This window comes from Eucyclogobius newberryi, unplaced genomic scaffold (assembly GCF_026437365.1).
Source record: "Eucyclogobius newberryi isolate DKJ021-1_F unplaced genomic scaffold, fEucNew1.0.hap1 SCAF_8, whole genome shotgun sequence".
NCBI lineage: Eukaryota > Metazoa > Chordata > Actinopteri > Gobiiformes > Gobiidae > Eucyclogobius > Eucyclogobius newberryi.
Genome location: NW_027316500.1, coordinates 15195744 through 15221805, shown reverse-complemented (window position 1 = coordinate 15221805; position 26062 = coordinate 15195744). Strand labels below are relative to the sequence as shown.

The window sequence follows — 26062 nt, the reverse complement described above, 5'->3', positions numbered from 1 at the left end:
CTCTTACTCTCTTATTTCTCTTTCTTTTACCCCTAAACAGCCCAGGCTTCACAGACTTGTATCAGGATGTCTGAACCTATGTTTTATATAACTTTTGAGGATAACAACCTTGTGCGTGTCTGCTGTAAACAATCGGTTGCATGAACTTGATCCTCTTTTTATTTTTGCTAAAAATATTTAATTCATACATTTCTGTTTGCCACAGGTTACGTAATACACCGTAGTATGGGGAATCCCGTAAGGCTCTGTACTGTACTAAATTATTGAATTTGTTTATTTGTGAAGTAGCCTGAAATGTAACATATATGTTATTTGCTGATGATCCCACCATTTCCAGTTCAGGGACAAATTTAAGAGCGTTAATCTTATCCCAAAATTTGGGATAAGAAATGGCTAAAATAAATAACTGTTTTGATCAAAATGAATACAGTAACTTAATAATTGGAGAAAACTAAATGGATGATTTTTTGGTACAAATAAACAGGAAGGTAAAATAAATCAAATGATCAATGATATTTGCATTGTACAAGTAGAATGATTGGGTGTATTATTGGAACGAGCGCTGGGTGAAAAAGTCACGAGAAACAGGTTAGCTCGTATAGGCTTTAATGTTTTACGACGACAAAACTCTATAACAGACAGTAACAGGTTTTTTTTTTTTTTATCAACAACCCTAACTTCCCGCTTGAACATCCCAGACCACCCCCACAAAACTTCCCGACAACCATTGCGGCAACATTAGAATGCTACACAGCCCCCATCTAGCATGATTAGCTGTCCCCAGTAAGCCGACCGTCCACCACAAAGTCTTTCAAATGCGAAGTGAGTCTCCGTCGTCTCCGCTGCTCACGCGGTAGCTCACCACTGGGGGGCCCAGGGGGGCTACCCAGTACAGGCTGGTTTTGGTCCTCTGGGGGCTCTGCCGCTGTGACCAAGTGTTGGTAGGGAGCAAGTCTGTCTCTGTGAAGAACTACTACTCTGCCCCACTGAGATAGTTTCACCCGATACACAACGTCCGACAGCCTCTCAAGGACAGTGCAAGGCCCCATCCAGTGGCTACAAAGTTTAGGTGAGTGCCCCTTCTTCCTGACTGGGCTATAAACCCAAACTTTGTTGCCCGGACTAAAATCTTGCCCCTTGCTGCGGGAGTCATAGGCCCTCTTCTGTTGGATTCCTGCGTTGGTGAGGTGTTCCCGGGAGAGATCATGGACGGCACGCAGCCGTTCTACCAGGTTGAAAAAGTAGTCCGGTCCCGCCTCCCCTCGTACTTCTGGCTCTGGGGGCGAACCAAAAACAAGGTCCACTGGGGTCCATAGCTCGTGGCCAAACCGCGTTGACTCTTGAACAGCCGTCCTGTAAGCCCACAGGACAAGGGGGAGGTGACAGTCCCAGTCCTTCTGTCAATTACTGGTGAGGATGGCAAGCTGTGTGGCAAGTGTTCGGTTAAAGCGTTCAACTAAACCGTCACTTTGTGGGTGCAATGGGGTGGTCCTGGTTTTCTTCACTCCCAGTCGCCGACACACCTCCTGGAACACCTTAGCTTCAAAGTTCCGCCCTTGATCACTATGGAGTTCCTCTGGAACTCCAAATCGGCAGAAGAACTCGTCCACCAGCTTCTGGGCAGTGGTAACAGCACTCTGATCAGGAACAGCATACGCCTCTGGCCACTTAGTAAAGTAATCCATAGCCACGAGGACGTACCGATTACCTTACCGGAACGGGCCCAAGATGTCAACACCCACCCTCTCCATGGGCGCCCCCACCTGATACTGCTGCAATGGGGCATGGGACCGACGAGTAGGCCCTTTTTGTGCACTACAGGCATCACACCGATGAACGAACATTTCCATGTCGCGTCTGCACCCTGGCCAGTAGAACCTCTGCCTCAGCCGCTGTAAGGTCTTAGTAACACCAAAATGTCCAGCTCCCACTGACCCATGGACACATTGCAGAACTTTGGGTCTCAAACTGTGCGGAACAAGGAGCTGCATGGTTTCTCTTAATCCATTTGGGGAACTCCAACGGCGATAAAGAACCCCATTCTGCAGACTGATGTTGGGCCATTGGGAATGCAGAGCCTTGGTCTTTGGGTCCAGCGCTGACACGATTGACCATTCTGCACGTTGGCCAGCCCCCACTCAGGAACGGACCCGAGCTAGGACTGGGTCCTGTTGCTGCTCTTGCTGGAGTTGCTGGGGGTCAATAGTCTCTTGGACGTCCGGCACCCCCAAACACTGCAGTGCCGCCACTTTGGTGCCTGGGTGCCGCTCTTCCACTCTTATGGCAAAACCGACACCTCTCTTCACATGGCCTCCGTGAAAGGGCATCAGAATCACTGTGTAGTCGACCGGCCCAGTGCTGAATGTCAAAATCGTAGTCCTGCAGGATCTCTATCCACCTGGCTAGCTGCCCTTCAGGTTCTTTAAAGTTCAACAGCCAGGTGAGAGAAGCATGGTCCGTCCGCAGGACAAAACGTTGACCATACAAGTATGGTCGGAAATGGCGAATACCCAACACCACTGCCTGCAGATCCCGACGGGTGACACAATAGTTCCTCTCTGGTTTGGTCAGAGAGCAACTGTAATAGGAAACAACCTGTTCCCCATGCTCCCCTTCGTGGGAAATCACAGCACCAAGACCCACATTGCTAGCGTGTGTCCACAATAAACATTTTATTTGGATCCGGATAGGCTAACACTGGTGCTTCAACGAGGGAACAGCGAAGGTGGTTGAATGCCGCAGCACAGTCATCCGTCCATTGAAAAACATGGCCCTTTTGGGTCAACTTGTGGAGGGGGCTTGCGATGGTGGCAAAGCCCTTGATGAACCTCCGGTAATAGGAAGCCAGGCCCAGGAAACTGCGCAACTCAGCAATGTCATTGGGGGTCGGCCATTCTCGCACCGCTGTAACCTTTACTGGGTTGGTGGAGACTCCTTCTCTGCTGACAATGTAGCCCAAGAAGGATGTTTGCTTCCTGAACAGGTTGCACTTCTTTGGGTTCAGGCGCAGGCCCACTTGACGGATGGCAAGGAGAACGTCCTTTAAGTTGTCTAGGGCACCTTAGTCTGCAGCATGGGCCAGTAGGTCATCCAGGTAAACCACACAACGGCTCGGGGGAATGTCTGCAAGCACCCTCTCCATCAGGCGCTCAAAGGTAGCTGGAGCGTTGCAGAGGCCGAATGGCATGACCTTGAACTGCCACAAGCCCTGGCCGATTGAGAAGGCAGTCTTAGGACGGGCCTCAGGAGCCAGCTCCACCTGCCAGTACCCACTGCGAAGGTCTAGGGAGCTGAACCATGATGAGCCAGAGATGTAGTCCAGAGCATCATCAATGCGTGGGAGGGGGTATGAATCCTTACGGGTTAGGTCATTGAGGCGGCGATAGTCCACACAGAAGCGCCATGTGCCATCCTTCTTCTGGACTAGCACTACAGGTGCAGCCCAGGGACTGTTTGACGGTTCAATGATGCCCGCCCGTAACATCTCCTCAATCTTTTCTTGTGCTGGCATCCGCTTGGCCAATGGCAGGTGGCGTGGGCGGAGGCGTATAGGGCGGGCCTCTCCTGTGTCAATGTCATGGAGGACCAGATCGGTGTGAGTGCAGTCTTCGTCCTTGGCAGCAAACACATCAGCAAACAAATCGAGTAAAGTTTTCAGTTGGTCTTGTTGTTCAGAATCTAGACCCTGGCAGCTTCTAGTGAAGAGGTCAGCGATGGCTTGGTCTGTCTCTGGGGAAGGCGGCTGCACCCGCAACGGCGGCTCTCTCTGTGGCTCTGGCAGCTGCACCCGCGACGGCGGCTCTCTCTGCGGGGCTGGCGGCTCTCTCTGCGGGGCTCTGCGGGGCTGGCGGGTCTCTCTGCGGGGCTGGCGGGTCTCTCTGCGGGGCTGGCGGGTCTCTCTGCGACGCTGGTGGCTGCACCCGCGATGGCGGCTCCCTCTGCGATGCTGGCGGTTCCTTCTGGGTTTGCTTCATGACTACATGCCTCAGGTTCACAGGACTTGTGAAGAGCTATGGTTTCGATGCCCAGATGTAGAGTGGCTCTGGACACGTCCACCACAGCCCCCCACTCACACAGCAGGTCAAGCCCAACAATACAGGAATCTTGGATGTTAGCTAGCCAGAACTGATGCCATACCTGTAGGTGGGCCACGGAAACCTGCAGTGTCTTAGTACCCAGCATCTTGGCCCGGTCCCCTGTAACTGTAGTGATGTTTTGCATAGTAGAGGCCCAGCCTTGAGGGATTTTGTCACTGCAGCTTGGCAGGGTACCAGGCTTGATTAGGGAGATTGTAGACCCTGTGTCCACCAGGGCACGACATGGAGTTCCTTCAATCACACAGTCCAAGTACAGCCCATGAGCTTGCCCCAAGCACCCGAGACGCATCATAGATGTGTTGGGGGTAGTTGTGTCTTCACTGGATGGTAGCTCCCTCTCGTTGCGATCCAGAATTAGTTTAAATCTAGCTGCTGGCCCATTGGTGCTGGTGCTGGGCAGAAGCGTGCGATATGACTAGGAGCTCCACACCTATAACACTCGCCTTCAAGTCTTCTGGATCGGCGACGTTGTGGGGTTGTGGTACGTTTTGCTGCCTCATCCACATTGTGTTCCTCACCCCAAGCTTGATTAACATGAATGTTATTGTGGCGGCGATAGCCTTCTGGACACAAAACCTGCTCCACCCTCTCTGCCTCCGTCAGTGCTGCTTCAAGTGAGGTGGGGAAAAACAAGCGCATGTGTTTACGAAGCCGTTCAGGCTGTAACCCCCTGAGAAAGGCCTGGACTGTGAGCTCCTCCTGCACCCTCTCTGTGAAATCAGGATGACCACGGCGGGTGTAGCTGCGCAGGTCTGCGGCATAGGTACCCAGGCTTTCTCCCGCCTCTCTACGGCGCTTTGCTAACCGATCCCTGGCATCATCTACAAAGATGCAGCGCTCAAATCTGCGCTGAATTGCAGCGTGAAGTTTCGGCCAATCACGGGGCTCCTCTGGCCGTAGATCCGTCAAAATCTGTAGCGCCTGTCCTTCCTGGGCGAGCGCAACATGTCCAGCTGTCTCCTCAGCCGACCAGCCGTTAATTTGTGCAGCGAGCTGGACCTGTAGCAGGTACGTGTCGGCAGGCTCCTCCCCGTTGTAGCGGGGAAGCTTGATCACCGATTGGGGAAGCTGTTGAAGCGGCTCCTCGGGTCTGCGGTCTAGTCCTCTGGGTCTCACAGACACAACGGCGTCATCACGGCGCTCTACCTGCTGTGTGTCCCGGTGCTCCGCCTGCCACGTGTCCCGGTGCTCCGGCTGCCGCGTGTCCGGGCGGCGCTCCGCCTGCCGCGTATCCCGGTTGTTTTGCCCGTGCGCCTGACTCCACGGCGTAGGGGCGCTCATGTTCCCGTTCGAGGTAAGCCGGTCTTGGAGTACTCACACGCAGTTCCTACCGCCGCCGCTGAACACGCCGGGGTGAACTGGCTCCATCCGGACGATCAAAACCAGCATTCTCGAGCTCGCTCCTCTGTGAAAAAGTCACGAGAAACAGGTTAGCTCGCATAGGCTTTAATGTCTTACGACGACAAAACTCCAGAACAGACAGTAACAGTTTTTTTTTTTCATCAACAACCCTAACTTCCCGCTTGAACATCCCAGACCACCCCAACAAAACTTCCCGACAACCATTGCGGCAACATTAGAACGCTACAATACAAACAGAGATGGCGCCACTAGCCGCCAATTACTACAGACTACAAACTAAAGCTTTATGGTGTACAGTACCAGAGACTGTGGCCGAAGAAGATGTGAAGAAGGAAACTATTTGAATCTGACAGTGTTTTCCCCTGAAGGAAAACAAAAAATGCCTGATGTGATTGACACGGTGCACCGCTTGGGGGAAGCTGAAGCTCCGCCTCCTCCTTCGGTGATGGAAACGTGACGATCACGATCTGTGATTGTGACTGCACATTATTGTATCAAGCGCTTTCCTTAGAAATGCGTAATGATGATTGTGCTTACTACAGATTGTTTTATGATTATTTCAGGCTCAAACAAGTTAATTTAAATGAAGTTATTATTTTAAATACACAAATGAACATCAATGGCCAACAATAATTTAAACTATAAATTGTCTCTGATTTCAGGCACAAACGAGTTAATTTAACATTCACAGCTAAATATTTAATACAAACAGAACTTTATTTTTTTATTTTTATTTATTTAAGGACAGCATTTACATTGGACAAACCAGATGCAATGTTTTAAGTGTATATAGCAGAATATGCTAATTTTAAACACCTGTCCATAGGGCCAATTTAGAGTTGCCAGTTCTACCTAACACATGCATGTCATTGGACGGTGGGAGGAAGCCGGAGAACCCGGAGAGAACCCACGGTAACACGGGGAGAACATGCAGACTCCACCCAGAGAGATCATGTGATGTTGGTCTGGTCCGGGAATCGAACCCATGATCTCCTTCTTGGGAGGCAAGAGCGCTAAGACCGCCATTGCCACCGTGCACCCCAATATTACTTATATAATAAATACAAATTAAGTTATAATTTTAAATACACAAATGAACATCAATGGCCTACAATAATTTAAACTATAAATTGTCACAATGATTTCAGGCACAAACAACCCTGTGCCCAAAAATATCACTAAAGTTGCAACAGAAAGACCTGGTGGGCCAGCCAAACAGAGAAAAAAAAAGGAGCGACACCGGGCCAGCCCTGTATAGGGCCGTAGTAGACACCTCTAACTAGGAAAACAAGGTACAAAACCCCCCTAACTACAACCCCAAACAAAACCAAAAATGGGACCACAACAACGCTTTCGCTAAGCGAGCCAGCTGGGGGCAGCCGAACCGAGCGTGAGAGCGGACAGCATGACGGGATGGGCGGAGCAGAGCTGCGAGAGACCGAGAAAGCACATCTGACCTCCATTTAAAGGCTCCAGGCCGTACACCTGGGACCAGGAGCCAATCTAATAAAAACTGAAAAGATCATTAAACAAGAAATTGAACAGACAAAATACACTTACATAAACTCAGACCATTGTTTACCTTGTTGGCTTCAGTAAACTTGGCTTCGCCCTGTAGGCTTGTTGTTGTTGTGAAACTTGGCAACAGCGTAATACATCAGTTTTGGCCTTTTCTCTGGCCATGAAGGCAGCATTTGTGTTAGACACAATTATCCAAAATCCAAATATAACTCAAAACGTAATTTCATGAATGGAAAATTATAAATATACCTTTACTTTCAGCGATTTTCTTCTCAGTTTCTTTCTTCATAATCTCACGTTGAAAGTGGATCTCTGCAACATGAGCCATCTTCTGAGCCTTTGTGATGAGATGTGGGATTTTGCAGCTATCAGGGTTCATACAGATTTAAACTTAAGGTTTATCATAACTGTTCCATACATTTTCCACAATTGTTTACAGATTTCAGACCATTGTTATTTAGTGTTACCTTTGGGTTCCAGTTCCAAACCTTTGCCAAAATCAAGCATAAGTGATTATTATTTGGTTGATTTGACTAAATTACTCTCAATCTCACTCCTGTTTATCTCCAGGAATGTTGAGACAATAAGCCACATCCCTTTTTATTTTATTCCTACACTTCGCTTTTGTGGTATTGAACATGTTCCTCTACCCCCAAGAAGAGGGGACCATGACCTATTATTAAAACAAAGTGAAGCATATTGGATTCATATACCCTGCACACACTGGCTCCTAAGGGGTTGAATGATGAGTTTGATCCCAACATTTTCTTAAATGGCTCTGAAGATGATCTACAGTACACATGTAGTTTTGAATACAACGCACAGGGTTTCCCATTTACCTATTTGCTTTATTCAATACATCTATGTATACTTTTCTGTTATTCATTTTGTACTGTATTAGTCACTATTTTTGACGTATATGGAATTCATTATTAGGTGTCACTATTTTGTCTTTTTTGAGTACTGACAATGTTTGTGCTTGTTAATGTGTTCTTAAACGTCAGTGATTGGCCACTTATATTTTTGAGGCCATTCCTATTTAAACCCCTGTCCCATCTTCAGTCACCCATTTGCCTGACCAAGGCCCGGTTGCCTATCCATCTGTAAATAAATTTCACTTGCAAGTAAAACAGTGTGTGGGATTTTCTCTCTCTAGTATATTATTCCTTGCAAATCTCTTTTCCATTTGATTTCACACCAGTTAGCTAAAGATTAGAGCATTCTCATCTCTAAAAAAAATGCTAAGCTGTCAAAGCCACTCATCTCCATTTCATCCTGAACAAGTGCATCATGTGCAGAAGAGTCATGTAGAGAGGAAGCTGGGGGGTCAATTACTTTCCAGTTTTTGTTTAGGTAAGTCTCACTTGGCTGCTCAGAGGACCGGGACGACTTTTGGGGACCACCGTTTCCGTCCACAAACATGTTGGGGATGTCCTGTCCAAAGTAGATCTTACTGTTGGCAAATCATGAGCCCGGTCACCAGCGCTGCCCTGAGCCCGGTCACCAGCATTGCTTATGTGGAGCAGCATAGTTGTGTCTTCTTGTTTTGTTCCTCTTGTTGTGGAGCTGTTCCAGCATCTGCCAGCTCCAGGACTAGAGTCTCTTGAAAGGACTTTTGATGGAGTGGTTTTCTTCCCTTCAGCTTACACTGTTCTTTGTACAGAATGTAAGCATTCACAATAGATATGTCCACGGAGTTATAGAAGATAGTTTTATACCACTTCTTTGTTTTATGGAGAACCTTGTAAAAGCCCCACCGAACAGCCTCTTCCTCAGCCTCTTCCTCCGACTGACTTTCCCACTGCCTCTTCCTGAAATCAAACTCAGAAATGTCACTTTCTCGTCTGGTAGACAGGGGTCTCGCTACGTACATTCAGGGATGGTGCCCCCGCCATCTCTAACATGATAATCAAAATGGCCCGCCATCCGTTTTAATATTTTTAATATATTTTCTATTCCTTATTAAGAATATAAGAGTTTTTTTTCTATAAGAGCTTCTCTATTAAGAATGTTCTTTTTAAAGCTTTCTATAAGTTATCTGTTCTTTTACTTTTGTACCTACTTGCGTTGCAATCCATAATGTAATACATCCATGGTTGCAACACCGACATTTCCCCATTGTGTGGACAAATAAAGGCTTATCCTATCTGATACAATTATTACAGTCGGATATTCACATGTATTAGATTAGACTGATTAGACTGCGCTGCCAGAGCTAGCTCATGTTAGCCGCTAACGTTAACAGCGTTCACTGTCGGAAGTCAGTCCTTCAGTACTATTATTAGCTTCTGTGCACATCTGCCACGCTACGCTGACGGGTTACATACTCAATATACAGTACCAAATACAAAATGTATTCAAAATAGTATCACAAATATAGTACTTTATGATATACATATAAGATAAGATAAGATAAGATATTCCTTTATTGTCCCACATGGGGAAATTTCATTGGTGCAACGCAGGTAGATACAGAGGTAGATACCTCTGAATATATATGATATACATGACCTCTATATTAATTTGCCTCCTCCGCTGGTTTCACCGTTCAAAGTCTTCTATCCGAGTGTTACGTTCCCGCCAGACTTTCTTTCTTCTTCGTCTTCTTTGGTGTTTTATGGCTGATATTGTGGCGTACATGATAAAAGTTCACTGCAAACAGTACGCCTGGCGACAGACAGAGGGTGCTCCTGAGCCCGTGGACTGTTGAGTCTTCGTTCTTGAACTCGTTTATTTCTTATTTACAATCCGGCTTATCAAAATGTAAAGGTAAGACCAGAAACCTTCACTTATTGGGAGTGTCTACAGAGCCGCGCAAAACTGCTGGGCTATTTGACCGCGCCGGGGTTAGACCGCGCCGGGTTAGGGTTAGGGTTAAGGTTAGGGTTAGGGTTAGGGTTAGGGTTAGGGTTAGGGTTAGGGTTAGGGTTAGGGTTAAGGTTAGGGTTAAGGTTAAGGTTAAGGTTAAGGTTAGGGTTAGGGTTAGGGTTAGGGTTAGGGTTAGGGTTAAGGTTAGGGTTAAGGTTAAGGTTAAGGTTGGGGTTAGGGTGAGCCATGAGGTTATATGGCCGCGGCTCCTGAAACTGCTGGGCTATTTGACCGCGACACGGCCTAAGTAATACTGAAATGAGATATATAGCATAAATCATTGTCTGTTGTCATTTAAATGTTCTTTAAGGTGGTCCTTTGGGTTCATTCGCATTTGTAAATCTGACTCTGAAAGAGACAGATTTCCTCACTAGCCCCATGACTAGCCCTGATCTCACCGCACGTCAATGAATCAAGCAAGTTTATATTAAACTTGTGAATTACCATTACGCTACACAAGAGGGCACTGTTTAGCTGAGTATGACTCATGACTGCTATATATGCAGTCAATGCTACTGTTTTTCTATTTATCAGACCTTGCTCAAACATCCATATTTAGCTTTATTCGATGTCAAATAGCCCTATAGTTAATATATATAATGTTTGACTCTGCAGACAAAAACAAGCTCAGCAATAAGTGGTATTATCTTATCTTAAAAGTGTAGCTTTGTATCTTGTTGCATTATAATGAATATATAGAAGTAGCTTTATTTAACCTATACATTGTACTTGAGGGGTAAGGACAATAGTTGACATATTTTCTCATATATAATTGCTCACATATAAATATTGTATTCAACAAAATGATTCAACAATTATTGCCCGTGCTTCCATAATCTGTCTTAAATATGTGGGAAACATTGCATTGTTGGTTGTTGCAATATTTAAAAGGAAAATGTAATCTAATAAAAGCAAAGATTTGAGCTGTGGGAGGGCCCCATCCAACCAGCTCGACAACAGTTTTTCACTTCTCCTTCTCTAAGGAAGTCAGAAAAGCACATGACTTGAACCAGCTGATGTGTGTTACTCTGCTGCTCAAAGTTCAGTCGGCTTGTGTCAGATTATTGCGCACAGAAGGTTCTGCAATGTAAGGACCAGTCATGCCTTAGCAAGTTTTAGCTTGTCTCCCACTGTTGACGTAGGAACATGGACAGATTCTTTACTCAACTTCACAAAACAGCTCAACAAATGTACTTCACTTCTACCTAGGGAATTTCCAGAATGTCTCTTACACAGATACAGGTATGTGTTCCTTTCTGTTCAGTGTATATATATTGTAGTATATATATATATATATATATATATATATATATATATATATATATATATATATATATATATATATATATATATATATATATCTATATATATATAATGTATATGTGTAAAATACAATGCACATTACTATATAGACTACTCAAACCATCTATAGTCTAATATAGGAACTATTTTAATACCTTGTTTGAAAACAGTTTAATCTTGTTTTGTTGTGCTTTTCATACTTCACATCTTATTTGTTTAAACATTATCTTTTAGTTTACATTTTCTAAGCAAAGGGGGTGAATCATTTAAATCTCACAACACCACAACTCTGTAGCTGCTTTGTATAAAGTGATAACCCTTTTTTTAACCTTACATTTTACATAATTTTCATAGGACCAGCCTGCTAATGGGGTGCGGATCAATAAAGAGACTGGGGAGCTGAGCGCCTCAGGAGAGTTATCTGTCTCTGTGGAGTTAAAGACAAAAATATTGGGGTCCTCTGAAGACCCTCAGCCTCAGAATGTGCTCATAAAACAGTTGCATGAGCTGAGGATTCACTCATATTTTGACCAGAAGAACGACAAATCCGTGCTAGCGCCAAAGGAGGAAGAGCTTGCCACAGTCCTCTCTCTTTATATACAGGTACAGTGGAAAGGGGAATGCTCTTATAGAATTGTACTGTAAACTGCATACAAACTTAACACACTTCTGTCAGCTCTTTGATGCTCAGGTGTATGTGATACTTCAGCCAACATACAACTCCAGGCATCAATAAGAACTGAATGAACTTGTTACTGTAGAGAAAACGTCCATACTTTGGTAGCCAGGCTTAGAAATGTAGAGTATGTAAACCTCATGATTGGAGATTTGACCAGAACATAAGGCCTTGCTTGTAAGAACAGCCAACTCAGCGATATGTGATATCCTCTTAAGGAATAGAAAAAGCACTTCTATTATTTATGGTGGCCTGCATTATACAGAGCAGTTGAGACTGTTAATGACTCATATTGTTGTGTTGATTGAGTGATATATTATTGATATACTTTAATCATCTCTTATGCTAGATTTGTGAGGATGGAGGCACAGTTGAAGATGTGAATTTAAGGGGACTTGCCGCTCTCACTGCTGACACTGTCATCCAAAACATCCACAGAAGACTGGCAGAAAAGCCTGCAGGTATTGCCTGCACATTGCACTTTAGGAGTTGTTATTGTGTAGTCACCATGACACTTCTGCTTTTTCTCAGATTTTGTTTTAGTTTTGCTGAACAACATTACATTAAATGCAAATTGTATACATATTGTGCAAGTGAAATATTTAATGCATTGGTGGAGACAGTCTACTTAGAATCTTCATACATATCCACTAATGTTGAATTAAATGGTAACAAATATATTTTACAGATGAAGCCCGAAAGGAAGTTGTGCATTTTTTCCAGAAGGAAGATACAAGTACAAACTTTAAAAATAGATGTTTTGGGTGGTTGCTGTTGAAATCTTTGAGTCTGCTCACAGCTGATGGATCTGTAAGTGATGATTAAATGTTTGCAGCTTATTATTATTAGTATTAACCAACTCTAATTCTATTTGTTCATAGGCTCTACTCTCCAGTTTAAACCTTGAGCTTCCTGTCGCTTTGGTGAAATGTCTCTACTTACTGGTGTGCTTGCCCCCCAGCCAAGAAAACCAAACCCATGAGCACTCCTTTCAGGAGCCACTTACACAAGTAAATGTCATTGCTGTTCTTATTTATGTAATTACGGTACATTTTGTCATATCTGTTTCTCTGTAAAGTGGTTTGTATATATAACATAATGTTATACGTACTAAATTTTGATTTTTCATTCATTTTCATTCAGGTTTTTCTCCACTTGTGCACGGTACCAGTGAATGTGGAAAAGTTAGTAGAGACTGAAGAGCTTCACTGTTTAATTATTGGCCTCACATCTCTGTGGGAGCAGACCAATGCTTCGTGGAGGCACCAATCATCTCGAGTTCTCAAGGCTCTTTCTGCTTCTGCAACCAGAAACATGATCCCAAGTTTGTTTGGTATGTTTATTGACTAATTATTAACGTGTTCTGATATCTGATACCTCTTAATCTAATTCCCCCCCTGTCTTATCAGGCAAGCATTGTATTCGTATCTGCATCCAAAACTTGCTGCACATTCGGACAGATATCTCTGGACCATTATTAGCTGAAGTAGCGGTTGTTGTTTTTAATTTCATTAAAGACACTTATGACATCAATCCTGCTCTTTTTGAAGAATTTGAAACCAGCAATGGCTATAGAGCTCTAGAGAACATCATGAAATGGTAAGAGAAAAAAAATGCATGCATATTAAAACTACAGAGTTTCTGACATGATTCATTTTTGTTGTCTGCTTGAATATTGTATATTGAAGTTGTGAAGCAGGTGTTCCTGATGACCAGTTTCTTCCTGTGGAGGAATTGATTGCACTTATTGCAACATTTATCATGTTTGGAAAGACGGAGCTGAAAGTGGCTCTTTGCATCAGTAACCCTCAACCTCCAGGCTTTAAATTTGATGCTCCTCAAACCACAGGTAGGTTCAGTCTTCACTCAACCTATTCATTGTTATTGGTCTCTTCTAATATTGTAAGTTTCCTCCACAAGAAAGCTATCCATAAATAACTTTGTGAAGCACGCATTAATTATTGACGGTAAGGAATGTTTGGTCCCCAAATGCCAGCATAGTTCAGAGTTTATTTATCCATCTGCCCTCTTATGACCCCCCTAATTTCCCAAGCTACCTGACTCTTCTCCCTGCTCTTCCCCATGGCAGTGGACCACACTCCTCAGGTTAACAGGAAGCTGAGATGATTATGTCTGGGATGATGAAGTGGAGCCTTCTGTACTAACTCTGTTAACATGCCTCACATCCATTCACCACTGGCCTACTACAAAAGCCATCTATCACAGACACGCAGCTTTCCATCCCACACTCAGGATCCGGGTGTCCAGAATAAATTCACATCAACAAACCTCTATCAAACAAAGGGCCAGAGCTTTTATTTTTAAATATGTGTATGTATGTTGGTGTATAATTTTAATTAGTTTAAAAAAAAAAAAATCATTATTAAGATTTATTTGTACAGGGCAGACTCGTTTGACTTAACATCTCATCCTCTCGTGGGTCTTGTATACAATATTAACCACCTCTATAACCCTGTTTAGACTAAATTAACGTTATTTGTATTGTTAGACATGTTCAGCAAGATCAGAAGTATTTATATTAACTCTGTTTCTAGGTGCAGTTGTCAAGAACCTCCCAGCCTTTCTCCTGCTACAGGGGTCGCTGCTGCGATCTCAGGACTCTCAGTTGTGTTGCCAGATCCTCCAAACCATGCAGAGGATTTGGGAAAAAGAGACTGCAAACTTTTTTCTTTTGGAGTGGTCAGTCCAGACAATGACTCAGTTGGCCTCTTGCGTGTTGTCTAAACCAGCAGCTGTACATAGACAATTTTTCTCACTCTTAGAAATGGTAATCACTGTCACATGCACCGTTTGCCTGGCAGTCGTAGAGTTATTTACTGTATGATTTTTTTTGTAGATCATTTTCAAATTAAACTTTATCCCCCATGAGACCTTGCGGGCCGTGCTCACTGTACTGAAGCAGATGTGGACAAGAGCAACTTCACAACAAACTAATGGGTTGGAGTTTGGAGTCGCAGCCGTCAAGTGTTTCCATAGGTAAGGAAACTAAATTAATAAGGAAGCATGCTCAAGTAGCATAACACATTAATGTCTCTTACTATTTTGTCAGGATTACAGCGTATAGTGGTCTTTTAACAGAGGTACTCAGTGACCTGGGCCTGCTCAAGTTGCTTCTTGGAGAACTGCGCAGAAGAGCTAAAATCCTAATAAAGGCTGTAGCTGTCACCACAGGTAAGAGTTTAGTATTTCCTTTTCTCAGGATGTGATATTGCCTTTTTAGAAGAGTTTCTAACTTGGTAAAATTAATTTTTAATTTCAGATACATCCCAATTTTCACACATTGATGATAATGAAAGTCTCCTCACTAACCACATGCTTCAAGTGGTTTCTACATTTACTTTGCGCTCAATAAAAAACATTGGTACACAACTATAACTTTTGTTATATACTGTAAATGCCAATGTTCTAATCTAATTCTAATCCAAAACTTCTCTTAGTTTCAGTTCGGGAACTCGGTATGATTCCCTATATCAAGATTTTCTTGAATGAGGATCAGTATCGAGACTCAACTTTGAGTATTTTGGAGCAGTTAGCTGAGATCAATCCTGAGGAGTTCATGAGTATAGCCATTGGAGCTCTTTGTTCCTCAACACAACAGGAAATCAGACTGAAGAAGGATCTCTTACAGGTACATCTGGCTGCAGCCCACATCACTGTCACACATCTTTAGCTGCAGGGGATTCAAGCTGAGCTGCAACTATGGCCTCTACATCAAATAGTAACAATTCCTAATGTACTTATAACATAATGGGTCAATGAATTTATTTCCTCAGCATGTGGGACTGTGATTGTGTTATAGATAACACAGATTGATTTGCTAAAATAGGTTTAGCTGTTAACTCTGGACTGATGTTATTATGCTGGCAGATTGTGCTGTGGCGCTCTGAAGATTACCACCTCTGTGAGATCAGTGAATCGGACAGATCTGATTAAAGTTAAATAAGTTACACACTAGTGTGTAGTGTCCATTTTATAGATGGCAGTGGTGAGAGCACTTACTATCACATATTTTGTATTCAGCATGTGTAGTTGTACAGGCTTGTGTTTGTTTGTGCCTGTAGAGATGTGTGTTCTTTGTGCTGGTGCTAACACAGTTAAAGCAGGTGACAACCAGATTGGGTCCGACCTGGGTTGGCAAGTGTTGAGAGTCATTGTGATTACTCCACTTTCAGTTAATCACATTCCCCTTTGCGTTCTGCCTCGCACATTACCTATCTGATGGATTAGCTGTCCAAATTGAATAAAGCTAATATGATTTGTTCACTCCCAAAAACTAGTTACACACAATGATTTATGATATATCTATATGTTTCATCAGTTTTTTTTTATTTTAATACCTTAATTGACCGAAGGAATGCTTTCAGAAACCTTTGCAAGCGCACAAGAATTGAAGGGTTAACACTTTAGTACATTTAACATAGTTTAATCATTTAAAAATTGACATTATTTATTATAGATTTTTGACTTTGTTACTTTTTATTTCAGTCTGTGTTGAAGGTCTTGGAGAGTCCTAACAGCTGGGATGCCTTCAGGAAGGCCGGGGGCTTCACTGGTTTACTTTCACTTGTGACTGACATGGAAGGAGCTTTTGCTAATCCACCTCGGGCAGAAGCACTGAAGTCTATTGGACATGAGCGTCTTTTGAAGATCCTTCTGCTTACATTGCACACTATAGCCCTGGCTGTCCACATACACAGGATAAACGGACACTGTTTTGAGACTGGTGGCTATTATGAAAGACTGACAGAGGCCCTGCTCCACCTGGGCTGCTTCCACTGTAAAACATCTGAGGAAAACTCCAACGAGGTGGACAATGTGAACCTTCCCCTGATTGCTGAGGACAACCAGTCACCAAAGAGAACATTTGAACAGTTTGTTTGTTTAGCAGAGTCCTCAATCTCCTCCCAATCGTCTTTATCTAAATCTGAATCACAACTCATGTTTCCAGTCACTCTCCGGACATGTATATTACTCTTGTCCTTCCTAAATCAGTTCTCCACAGGGACCTTCTCTTCTCCGGAGTTAAACTTAGATCCAAACTGTGATGATCAGAAACCAAATATTCCTGCTGCGTGTGATGGAGTTGAGGACAAAAGCAGAAAAGCAGCACCCAGTTTCTCTCTTGCCAGTACTGAGTCACACTGCAGGTATGATTTGTTACGTAGTTAATTCATGACATTTTTTCTGCCAAATTTGTACAGATTTTTAAAATGTATTTTGCAGATTAAGCTGTGATAGTGTTATTCTTCATCCTGGAGCAATTAGAGTTATTATGACTCTCTTTCCTTTGGTTTTTACTCTTGAGGATCCACAGGTATTTGTTTAAAAATTTAAGCCCTTATGAAGAAATATATTGGTACAAATTAAAACTATAAAGCAATCTTTTTCAGCTTTCCATGGACGTCCAATACTCAATTGTACACCACATCCAAGTTATGGTTAAATTGGAGAGAAACAGACAAATCATGTGTGAGGGTGGGCTGATTGCAACTCTACTAGCTCATTGTGGTCAAATGTTGATAGAACCAAAACACCCTTTACATCTGCCAGTCACTCGCATTTTGGAAAAGCTCTCCTCGCAGTCAATAACACTGAAAGACTTCAGGTAATATTTAATTTATAGTCTTTTATCATACACATATTTCATTTAAGAAATAATAATTATACCTTTTTTCTTACAGGAATTTCCTTTGCCTTGGAAATCCTCTCATGTGTTTGTCAGACAAAATGGCACAAAATGACTTGGAGAATGAGAAAACCCCTGACTCTAGTGGTAATGCTGTTTGTCTTACGTTCATTTCCATGTGTATTGTTTTATTGTTTCATTATGTCTTTTACTTTTCTACACCAATTCAGATGGAGGCCACTCATCGGAATCTTCAAGAAAGACCACAAAGAGAACCTTTAGCCTACTAAACTCCAAATGCTCTGTGGGGTCTGCCATTCCCGCTCACCAAATCGTCAGTCTTATATCTATGACATCACCTCGTAGCTACAGGCCACACAAAATATCAACAACGCCTGCTTTTGTTGAGTTTGATATGAATGAAAGTGGATATGGGTAAGCCAATGGGATTTTAGCGCTATAAAAAAGTTTGTTTCTATTTGAGACACCATTTTTTAAACTCTTGTACATTTCAGGTGTCTGTTCCTTCCCTCTCTGGCCACCGTGAAGGGGGTCAATGCAGACTCAATTCCCATTGGTGGAACTGGAGGAGGCAAGAACTACTGATTCTTTTTTAAACCTGCTGATCTTCAACCCAAGACATTAAACCAACCTTGTGTTATATTATTTTAGATTGCAGAGGGTTTCCTCCTACAGCTGGTCTCACTTACTCGTGCTGGTTCCAGATCAACAGGTTCAGTTCTGCTTGTGAATCTCACCCCATACGTTTCCTGTCAGTGGTTCGTCACATGTCCCGCACTGAGCAGCAGTTCATCTGTCTGTCCATTTCTCTCTCTGCCTGTGATGGCTGTTTGGTTATATCCACAGAGGAGGAGGCCCTGACATACCTGGGTTAGTCCAATTATGCCCTGTGTTAATTCCGATTGCACAGTTAATAAATTGAAGTATTTTATTGCCAGATATGATGGAGCCAGAATTTTCCAGCCCCACGTCTTTAGCAACTTCACTGAGGTTTCGCTGCTCTAGTCAACTGATCCCAGGACAGTGGCATCATTTAGTTGTAGTTTTAGCCAAGGACATAAAGAAAAGCTGCCTGGCCTCTGCGTATCTAAATGGCAAAGCTGTGGGAACTGGAAAGGTACGTTAAAAAAAAAGACTTTTACTTGCTTTCACTGTGTGTTGTTATATTGACATTCACCCCCCACAGATGAGATACATACAGCCATTTCCAGGCACGTATGTCTCCATGGAGCCAACCGCAGTCACAGATGTGTATGCAGTGATTGGGACTCCTGCTCTCTGGAAGGACTACGCTGCTTTAATATGGAAAGCGGGTCCTTCATACCTGTTTGAGGAACCTCTGACCTCTGAGGCCATCAGTGTTTTATACTCACAAGGCACTGCTTACCTCGGCAACTTCCTGTCTGTGTGCAAGTCAGGTGATATAATTTTCTTTTCCTATTGACCCCACCACACGTACAAATTACATTGAAATATAACACATTTTTGTGGTTGTTAGCTAGTGCTTGTATTATTGTCATTATGTATTATTTTGGCTTAATATCTTCATAAAGGCCCCAAAAATGTAACAGTAAAAAAGTAATTTCCCATTTCGTAGTTGCAGAAAGCTGATTTGTCTGCTTGCTTATTTAGAAATTGAAAATAATTTCATCTAATCCTCATTTTAGGTGTTGAGTCTAACCCTGTGCGACTGGTTCCTGAAGAGAGGATCTCATTTGGCATCAATCCAGCAATTTCAACAGTGACAACAGTTGCTCAAATCAGGGAGGATTACAACGAAGTAGACTGTCGACTTATTGCCAAAGAGGTGCGTTTTTGGTATTTGTATTTATGAGTCACAATAGTTTTTAGTGTTAATTCACTGCCGTTACAGGTGGGCATAACTTCACGGGATAACTCTACCCCTGTGTTTCTTGCCCGTAACATCAGTCAACACTTAAGTGGCACAGCACGGACCATTGGAGCAGCCCTTGTTGGTCATTTTGGTAGATATGGCTCATTTAAAATTATATTATTTGCAGATATTGTAGACACAAGTTTTTATTTTTCCTAGGTGTTCGTGCATTCACACCAAAAAATGCCCCCAATGGATTTTTGTGTGTTGGTGGACCTGCAGTTGTTCTGAGCCTGGTTGCGATGGCACCTGACGATAGCTCTCTTTACGCAGCAGTCAAAGTTCTTCTTTCTGTGCTGGAGACCGACTCAACTATGCAGCAAGAAATGGCACGCATTGATGGCTATAAGGTTTGTTACATTTAATTGTCAATATGAAATGTACTGTTTTATGAATGTGGATTAATACAATATTTTTATTCATTTTCTCAGCTCTTGGCTTTCCTCCTGAAGAGTAAGAGCAGTATAGTCAGTAACAGAACCTTGCAACTTGTTTTGTGCCTCTCCGACTCAACAGAGGCAAACTTCAGCTCAATTTACCAACAGAACCTTCCAGCATTTAGAGCACTGATTTCTGACCTGGATGTGAGTACGCTGTCCAGACAGGAATAGAAATGGTCCATGAGTAATTCCTTTCGCACTGTCCTCTGGAAGCTAATTAGAGCTGCATTTTTCAGGTGTGGCAGACCACTTCTGATAATCTGGACCTTACAGTTCTCAACCACTTTGCTGAAGTCTTGCAGTCGTTCAGGTATTTGTGCATGACTGGACCATAGCATTACAGCTGCAGTAGTAATTCAATTTTCTATTAACTCACACGGTCTGCTCATTACATAACATTCTGTCTCTCAAAGAAGGAGCTTCTTGTTCAGACATTGACAGACCCCAGTCGGCCCATCATTTACAGTGGCTAGTCCCCGGGATAACAAATAAACAGTATAATTAAACTTAGGAAATGTTTGGCATACATTTTCACAGTCTGACAAAGATGTGCATGACTGAGAGTGTATGAATCACTAAATTAGATTTTTTTTTTGTTTCTCTGTGATCTCAGTGATGACAACAGGAATGCAGGAATAATTCACAAAATTGGTATTTTACCAAAGATGTTGTTTGTGCTCACCAATCCTTCAATGAACCCTCGGAGGGTAGAAGTTATTTCTTCTGTCATCACTTTACTTTTGAAAGAATGTTTCAACCCCCTGGACATACACAGGTATTAAATCAGCTACTGCAGTAATTGTTATTATTTCTATTTTATATGCTTATATAAACCTTTCCTGGTTGTCAAGACTTGGACTTTTTCTAGTTTATACACTTCCCCCACAAAGCAATACAACTGAGATCTATGATCGTTCAGACAGCCATCACAATACAAGTGGTATGTATCTCATAAACCATATTTACACTGTGGGTGGGCTGTGGTCTTGGTTCGTTTTAAATCTTTCTTTTTTTGTGTTGCAGCTGAGAACTCAGGTCCAGTCAGTCACATTTATGTTCGAAACCAGATCTTGTTTGTTTTAGATGAAATCCTCAACAATGACAAGTTGCAAGAAAAGCAGTGAGTGCATAATACCATTCTATGCTGAGGTGCATAGATAATTACTAATTATGTTGGCATTTCTCAACAGGGGGCAGGTTCTATTTGAAACACTGGGCTGTGGTTGGTTCCTGCTCTTCCTTCAGTCCCACCTTCACCCTTCAACCATAAAACTGGGTCTTGTCTTGTTGAATCACATTCTGTTGAGCCCCAGTCGCCTGAACATCTTCAGGGAAGGGGTTTCCTCGTGCTCACTGATGGAAGAGCCTTCTTTTGCTTTGGGTAAACTTTGGATAATATTTTCCTTTATTGGAAAAAAATACTAGAATAATATTTAACTCACTTTTCAATTGATAGACAACCGGGTCCAGTCATCTTCAGTAGAGTGTCCTAAAACTGCTTGTTCAGGTTTTGATGTTCTGAAGGAGCTTCTAGCTTCTTCCAGCCTTTCTGAGGTATATGAGTTCATGGTGGCATTGCTACTTGGAAAAAGGTTGAACCACAAAACAAAAGAAAATGTGAGTTAAGCTTACTGTCAATCTGTTGATCTGCTAACTGCTTCACAACATTACCTTTTACATCTACAGTTGCCTTTGGAAGGCATTCTACAGACATATATTGACCTTGAAAAAAAACATCCGGCAGAACAGCTTTGTGTCGAAGCTGCAACAATACTTCTTGAATTGATCAAAGTCACCATAAATCCAGTATGTAATAAAAACTGTTGTTATATGTTTGGATTTCGATTGAATAAGGGACACATTTTTCTTATCTTTTACAGTCGATTGTTGGAGTAAAACAAACGTCAAAGACTTCAATGTCACAACCTGGTCTTGTATCAAGTGTGATGCAGTTCTTCTGTCTTCTTCATGACCTTCGACCCAGAGATCCACTTTGGACTTTGTCAGAGTTTCTTCAGACTCTTGCCAGTGTTGTGCATCCTTCACAGGTTTGTCGTAATACATAGTTTAACATCAGCTGAAATTTGTAGTCACTATGTATGTGTATTTCTCATTACTTTCAGGCCTTGGGTGATGAATGTGAAACAATCCTTCAGAAAGCGCCATCTAAAAAGCCAGTGTGTGATTTTCTTCACATTCTTCTCTTAGACAGCCTACACAATAGTTCTGCCAGCAGCAGCCACCCTGTTGTGATCCTGATGGAGGTGATTGTAACTAATACATTTTAACATTTTACCGATACGGCAGGAGTTTTGAGAATTTGGGATGGAGATTGTTTTTAGGCACATGGCTCTGTTGTGTCACTGCAGTACTAGCTTTCTCCCAAAAGATGTCACTCTTTGCTCAGTTACAATCCAACGTAGTTCAGCTGCTGTTGTTGAGCAATAATAATCATTTTAGTGAGAATAATGACAGGTAAAACACAGAAATCGAGTGTTTGTGGCTAAGGAAGTTTGACGGTTAGATCACAGCTTCGACCTGTGCATTGTTGTGTTGTCATTGAGTAAAACTGCATTAATACATTGCATGAATATGAATGTGGTGTGTGAAAAAGGAATTAGTGGTGGTCATAGAAGCTGTTGTAGATGTAGATTGTCAGTCTTGTCTCTGTGAGCAGCTGTAGCAAGAGAAGTTACTGGAACTTGTCTCCACTGAGTTGAAGTGAATGAGTGATGCAATGTAAAAGCATTATAAGACAGTAACTAAATATAATCAATGCAAGTCTTTTTGGATTTTATTTAACAGGTTTTGCAACAATTATTTGACATGTTAACATTTATCATCAAGTCTAGCAGTTTTGTGTTTTAACAGCATTTTAAACAGGTAATTCATGCCATTTATGACTGTATTTTTCCATTGTTTCTCAGTTTTCCCCAGATGGAGCTTCACTGGAACAGTCTCTTCTTTTCCAAACAGAGTTGGTTGAATTTGTCATTGACATTATTTACGTGCTCAGTGGTGAGGAAGAAAATCACATGAATTTAACTTCAAAAGGTAAATTATTTTTAGTTCCTACATGTAGCTTGTGTTTGTTCGTTCTATCAAAATGCTCTTTTTTCAAGACTGTAACACCCTGAAGCCTGAAGGACATCTAAACACCTTGATGGAGAATGCTGTGCTTTTCACTCAGACAGTGGTGCAAAAACTTTATAGTGGAACAACTGCAGGAGACTGTAGGAGTTTGCTACACTTCATTGCTGATCAAATTGTTTTGGTAAGATAATTTCCTAAGACAGAAATTATCTTAATTTTAGATTTATTACTTTTTGATCGCACAATATCACGCCACTGTATTATATTTCAGGTCTTGGAAAATGGACAGGCACAAAAAGACAAGATGTTATCAGAGTTCTATTCCTGCATAAACAGAGTGATGCTTTTCTTCCTGTCTCAACACAAAGATGTGGTGATCAGAACACTGGAGACAGTGCTTGACCGCTGGGATGTTGTGATGGCCACTTACAATGCCAATGTGAACTTTATGACATGTTTTCTCTACTGTCTGTTAATGACACAATCTGGAAGGTAATATTGCACATCATTTTGTGATTAGCGTTTGCAACAACGGACATTGTTGTAATTGTGTGTTTTTTATTTTATTTTAGGTTTCCTGAGGGATTTGAGTGTACGTATGGAAAAGTGCACGACAGAAATGTGGCATCACAGATATTCCCTGTCAAAATCAGACATGATGACAACAAGTCTGGAAGCAGCAGCAGTTCTATCTCAGGTATAAGATTGTGTAAGCTCACAAGTTCGGTACATCATTATACATTTTCTGTGTAATACAGATGATCAAAGGCTAGAGTCTCTAGTGGAGGCCTGTTGGTCACGGCTCATGAAGGAGAGGCAGTGGATGCTTGAGGAAAGTTTTAAGACTGAGATTTCAGCCAGCAATACAGCAAAGACACAGCCCGTCCTCATGACTGAAATCAGCCCTTTGTGGGAGGAGATTATCCATAAAGGCTGGCAACTGCACACGGGTGAATATGTCAAATATTAGATTTTATGATGTAATGTTTATGTGCAACAATCAAAATAAACTTTTCTTTACAGACTCTTTGAAGCGGATGTTTAGCAGTTCCCAGAAGACCTTTGACCGCATTAGTAGTGCTGTTTCTTCAGTTCTGAGCAAACTGAGCAAAGAGCCTTCAACTGTCGCGGTAAGCCTTGTTTGATCATTGGCCTTTACAGAGTTTGAAATCTCATGACTTCAGGCCTCTTGTCCCAAAGTCACAGCTATTTTTGGGCGATGGGCCTTCCAGCCCTGTGGGGATGTTTGATTATTTCTTTAAATGGATTTGGATTATCACAGCTGATCGCCCCTGAGTGGGCATAGTAATTGATATCTGTTAGGCCTATCCATGGGAACGCTTGCTACAACACACAGTTTGCTGTTGAAGGTTAAGGACACAGTTATTGTTGTTTTTCCCCCTGAAACACGTGGCCCACATCATTAGTTCCCCCACAACGCTTAAGACGCTGAGCCATCTGGAGCAGGGAGCGGGGACATATTACTCAGGCACACAGGCATGAAATTACCGCGTCTGTGTGTCTGTCTCACCTCCACAAAGTCTATGTGCGTTCTTGTTTGTGCACATCTTTCGCCCATAGAAATCACGTCGGCAATTATAGTGGTAGCAATCTGATGAAAACATTATTCATTTGATGTTATTTTTTATCATATCAGTCTTTGACAGGCTATCAGAGAGGGTGATGAATTGTTTTTCCATCTCAGAGGCAGGAAAGATGAGGAAGCTGCTGTTACTTCTTTTACTCTACAGAGTGTTGCACCATCATAGTCCAGTCTGCTCCATAATAGTAAAATAAATTATGTTCAAAACCTAAGTTCTATTATCTGACCGTTGCAGTTAGAACCAAGCAAGTAATTAATTTGTTTCTCTATCATGAATTTGTGTCTTATTGTGACTTATTTGCTTAATTTGAGCCACATGTTTTCAAAAGAGTATATTATTATGGTCTTCTGAAAATTAGACTTCTTATTCTTTTGTAAGTAATAAATGGCAATACATTGTCTGATAGTCTGTCTCTGCCCTCAGTCAAGCTTCAGTGCAATGCTTCGAGAGATTTATTTCATCAGCAAATGCAGTTTTCCATAATCATATCTGTGTCCTCATATTAGAAAGATAATTAACAGCACTAATGATCACGTTAAGTTCATTACACATTCTCTTGCCTGCCCAGAATGAAGTTGACATTATGTTGCCTTATCATCAAAGGTTGCATATTGTTGGGAAGCCATTAAAATGGAAATGAGTGTGATGTTCTGATGTTAATTGCAGAAGGAAGAGATGCGTTATGTATTTAATGCAGCATTTTAAAAGCCAATGAGGTTCCTATCTGCTAAATGGGGTAATTAATGCTATATATTACTTATGTTTGTCAAAATGAAGGAATGAAATTAGAAAATGATGATGCCAGCTCTTGGGGTTATCTGTCACAAAACAACTGCAGCCCACAAACTTCATTATTACTCTTTTCTTTCTATAGTTTTTCCCTAATCTCTGCTCAAATTACTGCTTTATTTAATTCGCCTTTCAACATTTGGAAAGAGATAGACAGTCACTCATTCTGACAAACCACTGTTATTTTCTAAAATGTACAAGTTTGTAAGTCTTTGGAAGGCATATACTTTTGCTGTTTTTAAATACTTTTATACTGCAATGTACTATACGTGTGTTGTTCCCCAGCCTGGATACATGGAAACGCTTTTATTGGGAAAATAATCTGTGTCAAACTTAATGCGAATTCTCCAAAAAATAAAACCTTTTGCAGCCAAAAGAAAGAAAAACAGATTAGGCAGAAAAATTATAACCCAAATGAGTGTGTTAACATCTGTAACTAAGACTTGATATAAATGGTTAGTGCACATTGATTTAGTCCATTAAACCGCTTTTCTGGGTCAGCTGTGAGGATGGACACATGTTGTTTCACTAGTCTCTGAGCGAGCACTACTGTGATGATGAGCTTAATGAAGCCGTTAACGCTCAAATACGATCGCGGTGTGTTTGCCCAACATGAGCATCCTGCAGTGTCAGTACGCCTCTGTTTTGGCTTTTTATTTCTATTTCTGTGCCTTACGCGGTCTCTTTTAGCTACAATGCACCCACAGACACAATGTTTTTTTTTTCCTTGAGTGTTGTCTGGCCCTGT

The 26062-nt window shown here is 42.2% G+C and overlaps 1 protein-coding gene across 1 annotated transcript in view; it reads left to right on the top strand.

Moving 5' to 3' along the window:
* The first annotated feature begins 10901 nt into the window (after positions 1-10901).
* The window catches only part of wdfy4 (WDFY family member 4), a 32747-nt gene continuing 17586 nt past the window's right edge, over positions 10902-26062 (top strand). Inside the window, exons 1-41 of the mRNA XM_072437591.1 lie at positions 10902-11090; positions 11505-11753; positions 12176-12287; positions 12515-12636; positions 12708-12836; positions 12970-13159; positions 13236-13425; positions 13515-13675; positions 14382-14614; positions 14684-14823; positions 14897-15018; positions 15107-15208; positions 15285-15475; positions 16333-16994; positions 17071-17161; positions 17238-17452; positions 17529-17620; positions 17704-17908; positions 17989-18065; positions 18146-18364; positions 18433-18611; positions 18681-18912; positions 19162-19301; positions 19368-19479; positions 19548-19738; positions 19820-19972; positions 20065-20138; positions 20442-20603; positions 20680-20768; positions 20852-20948; positions 21019-21209; positions 21285-21445; positions 21515-21634; positions 21709-21876; positions 21952-22092; positions 22756-22882; positions 22951-23102; positions 23193-23413; positions 23494-23618; positions 23680-23871; positions 23945-24051. Of these exons, the coding sequence (XP_072293692.1) occupies positions 11070-11090; positions 11505-11753; positions 12176-12287; positions 12515-12636; positions 12708-12836; positions 12970-13159; positions 13236-13425; positions 13515-13675; positions 14382-14614; positions 14684-14823; positions 14897-15018; positions 15107-15208; positions 15285-15475; positions 16333-16994; positions 17071-17161; positions 17238-17452; positions 17529-17620; positions 17704-17908; positions 17989-18065; positions 18146-18364; positions 18433-18611; positions 18681-18912; positions 19162-19301; positions 19368-19479; positions 19548-19738; positions 19820-19972; positions 20065-20138; positions 20442-20603; positions 20680-20768; positions 20852-20948; positions 21019-21209; positions 21285-21445; positions 21515-21634; positions 21709-21876; positions 21952-22092; positions 22756-22882; positions 22951-23102; positions 23193-23413; positions 23494-23618; positions 23680-23871; positions 23945-24051 (6657 nt within the window). The 5' untranslated portion in view covers positions 10902-11069. The remainder of the gene's footprint in view (positions 11091-11504; positions 11754-12175; positions 12288-12514; positions 12637-12707; positions 12837-12969; positions 13160-13235; positions 13426-13514; positions 13676-14381; positions 14615-14683; positions 14824-14896; positions 15019-15106; positions 15209-15284; positions 15476-16332; positions 16995-17070; positions 17162-17237; positions 17453-17528; positions 17621-17703; positions 17909-17988; positions 18066-18145; positions 18365-18432; positions 18612-18680; positions 18913-19161; positions 19302-19367; positions 19480-19547; positions 19739-19819; positions 19973-20064; positions 20139-20441; positions 20604-20679; positions 20769-20851; positions 20949-21018; positions 21210-21284; positions 21446-21514; positions 21635-21708; positions 21877-21951; positions 22093-22755; positions 22883-22950; positions 23103-23192; positions 23414-23493; positions 23619-23679; positions 23872-23944; positions 24052-26062) is intronic.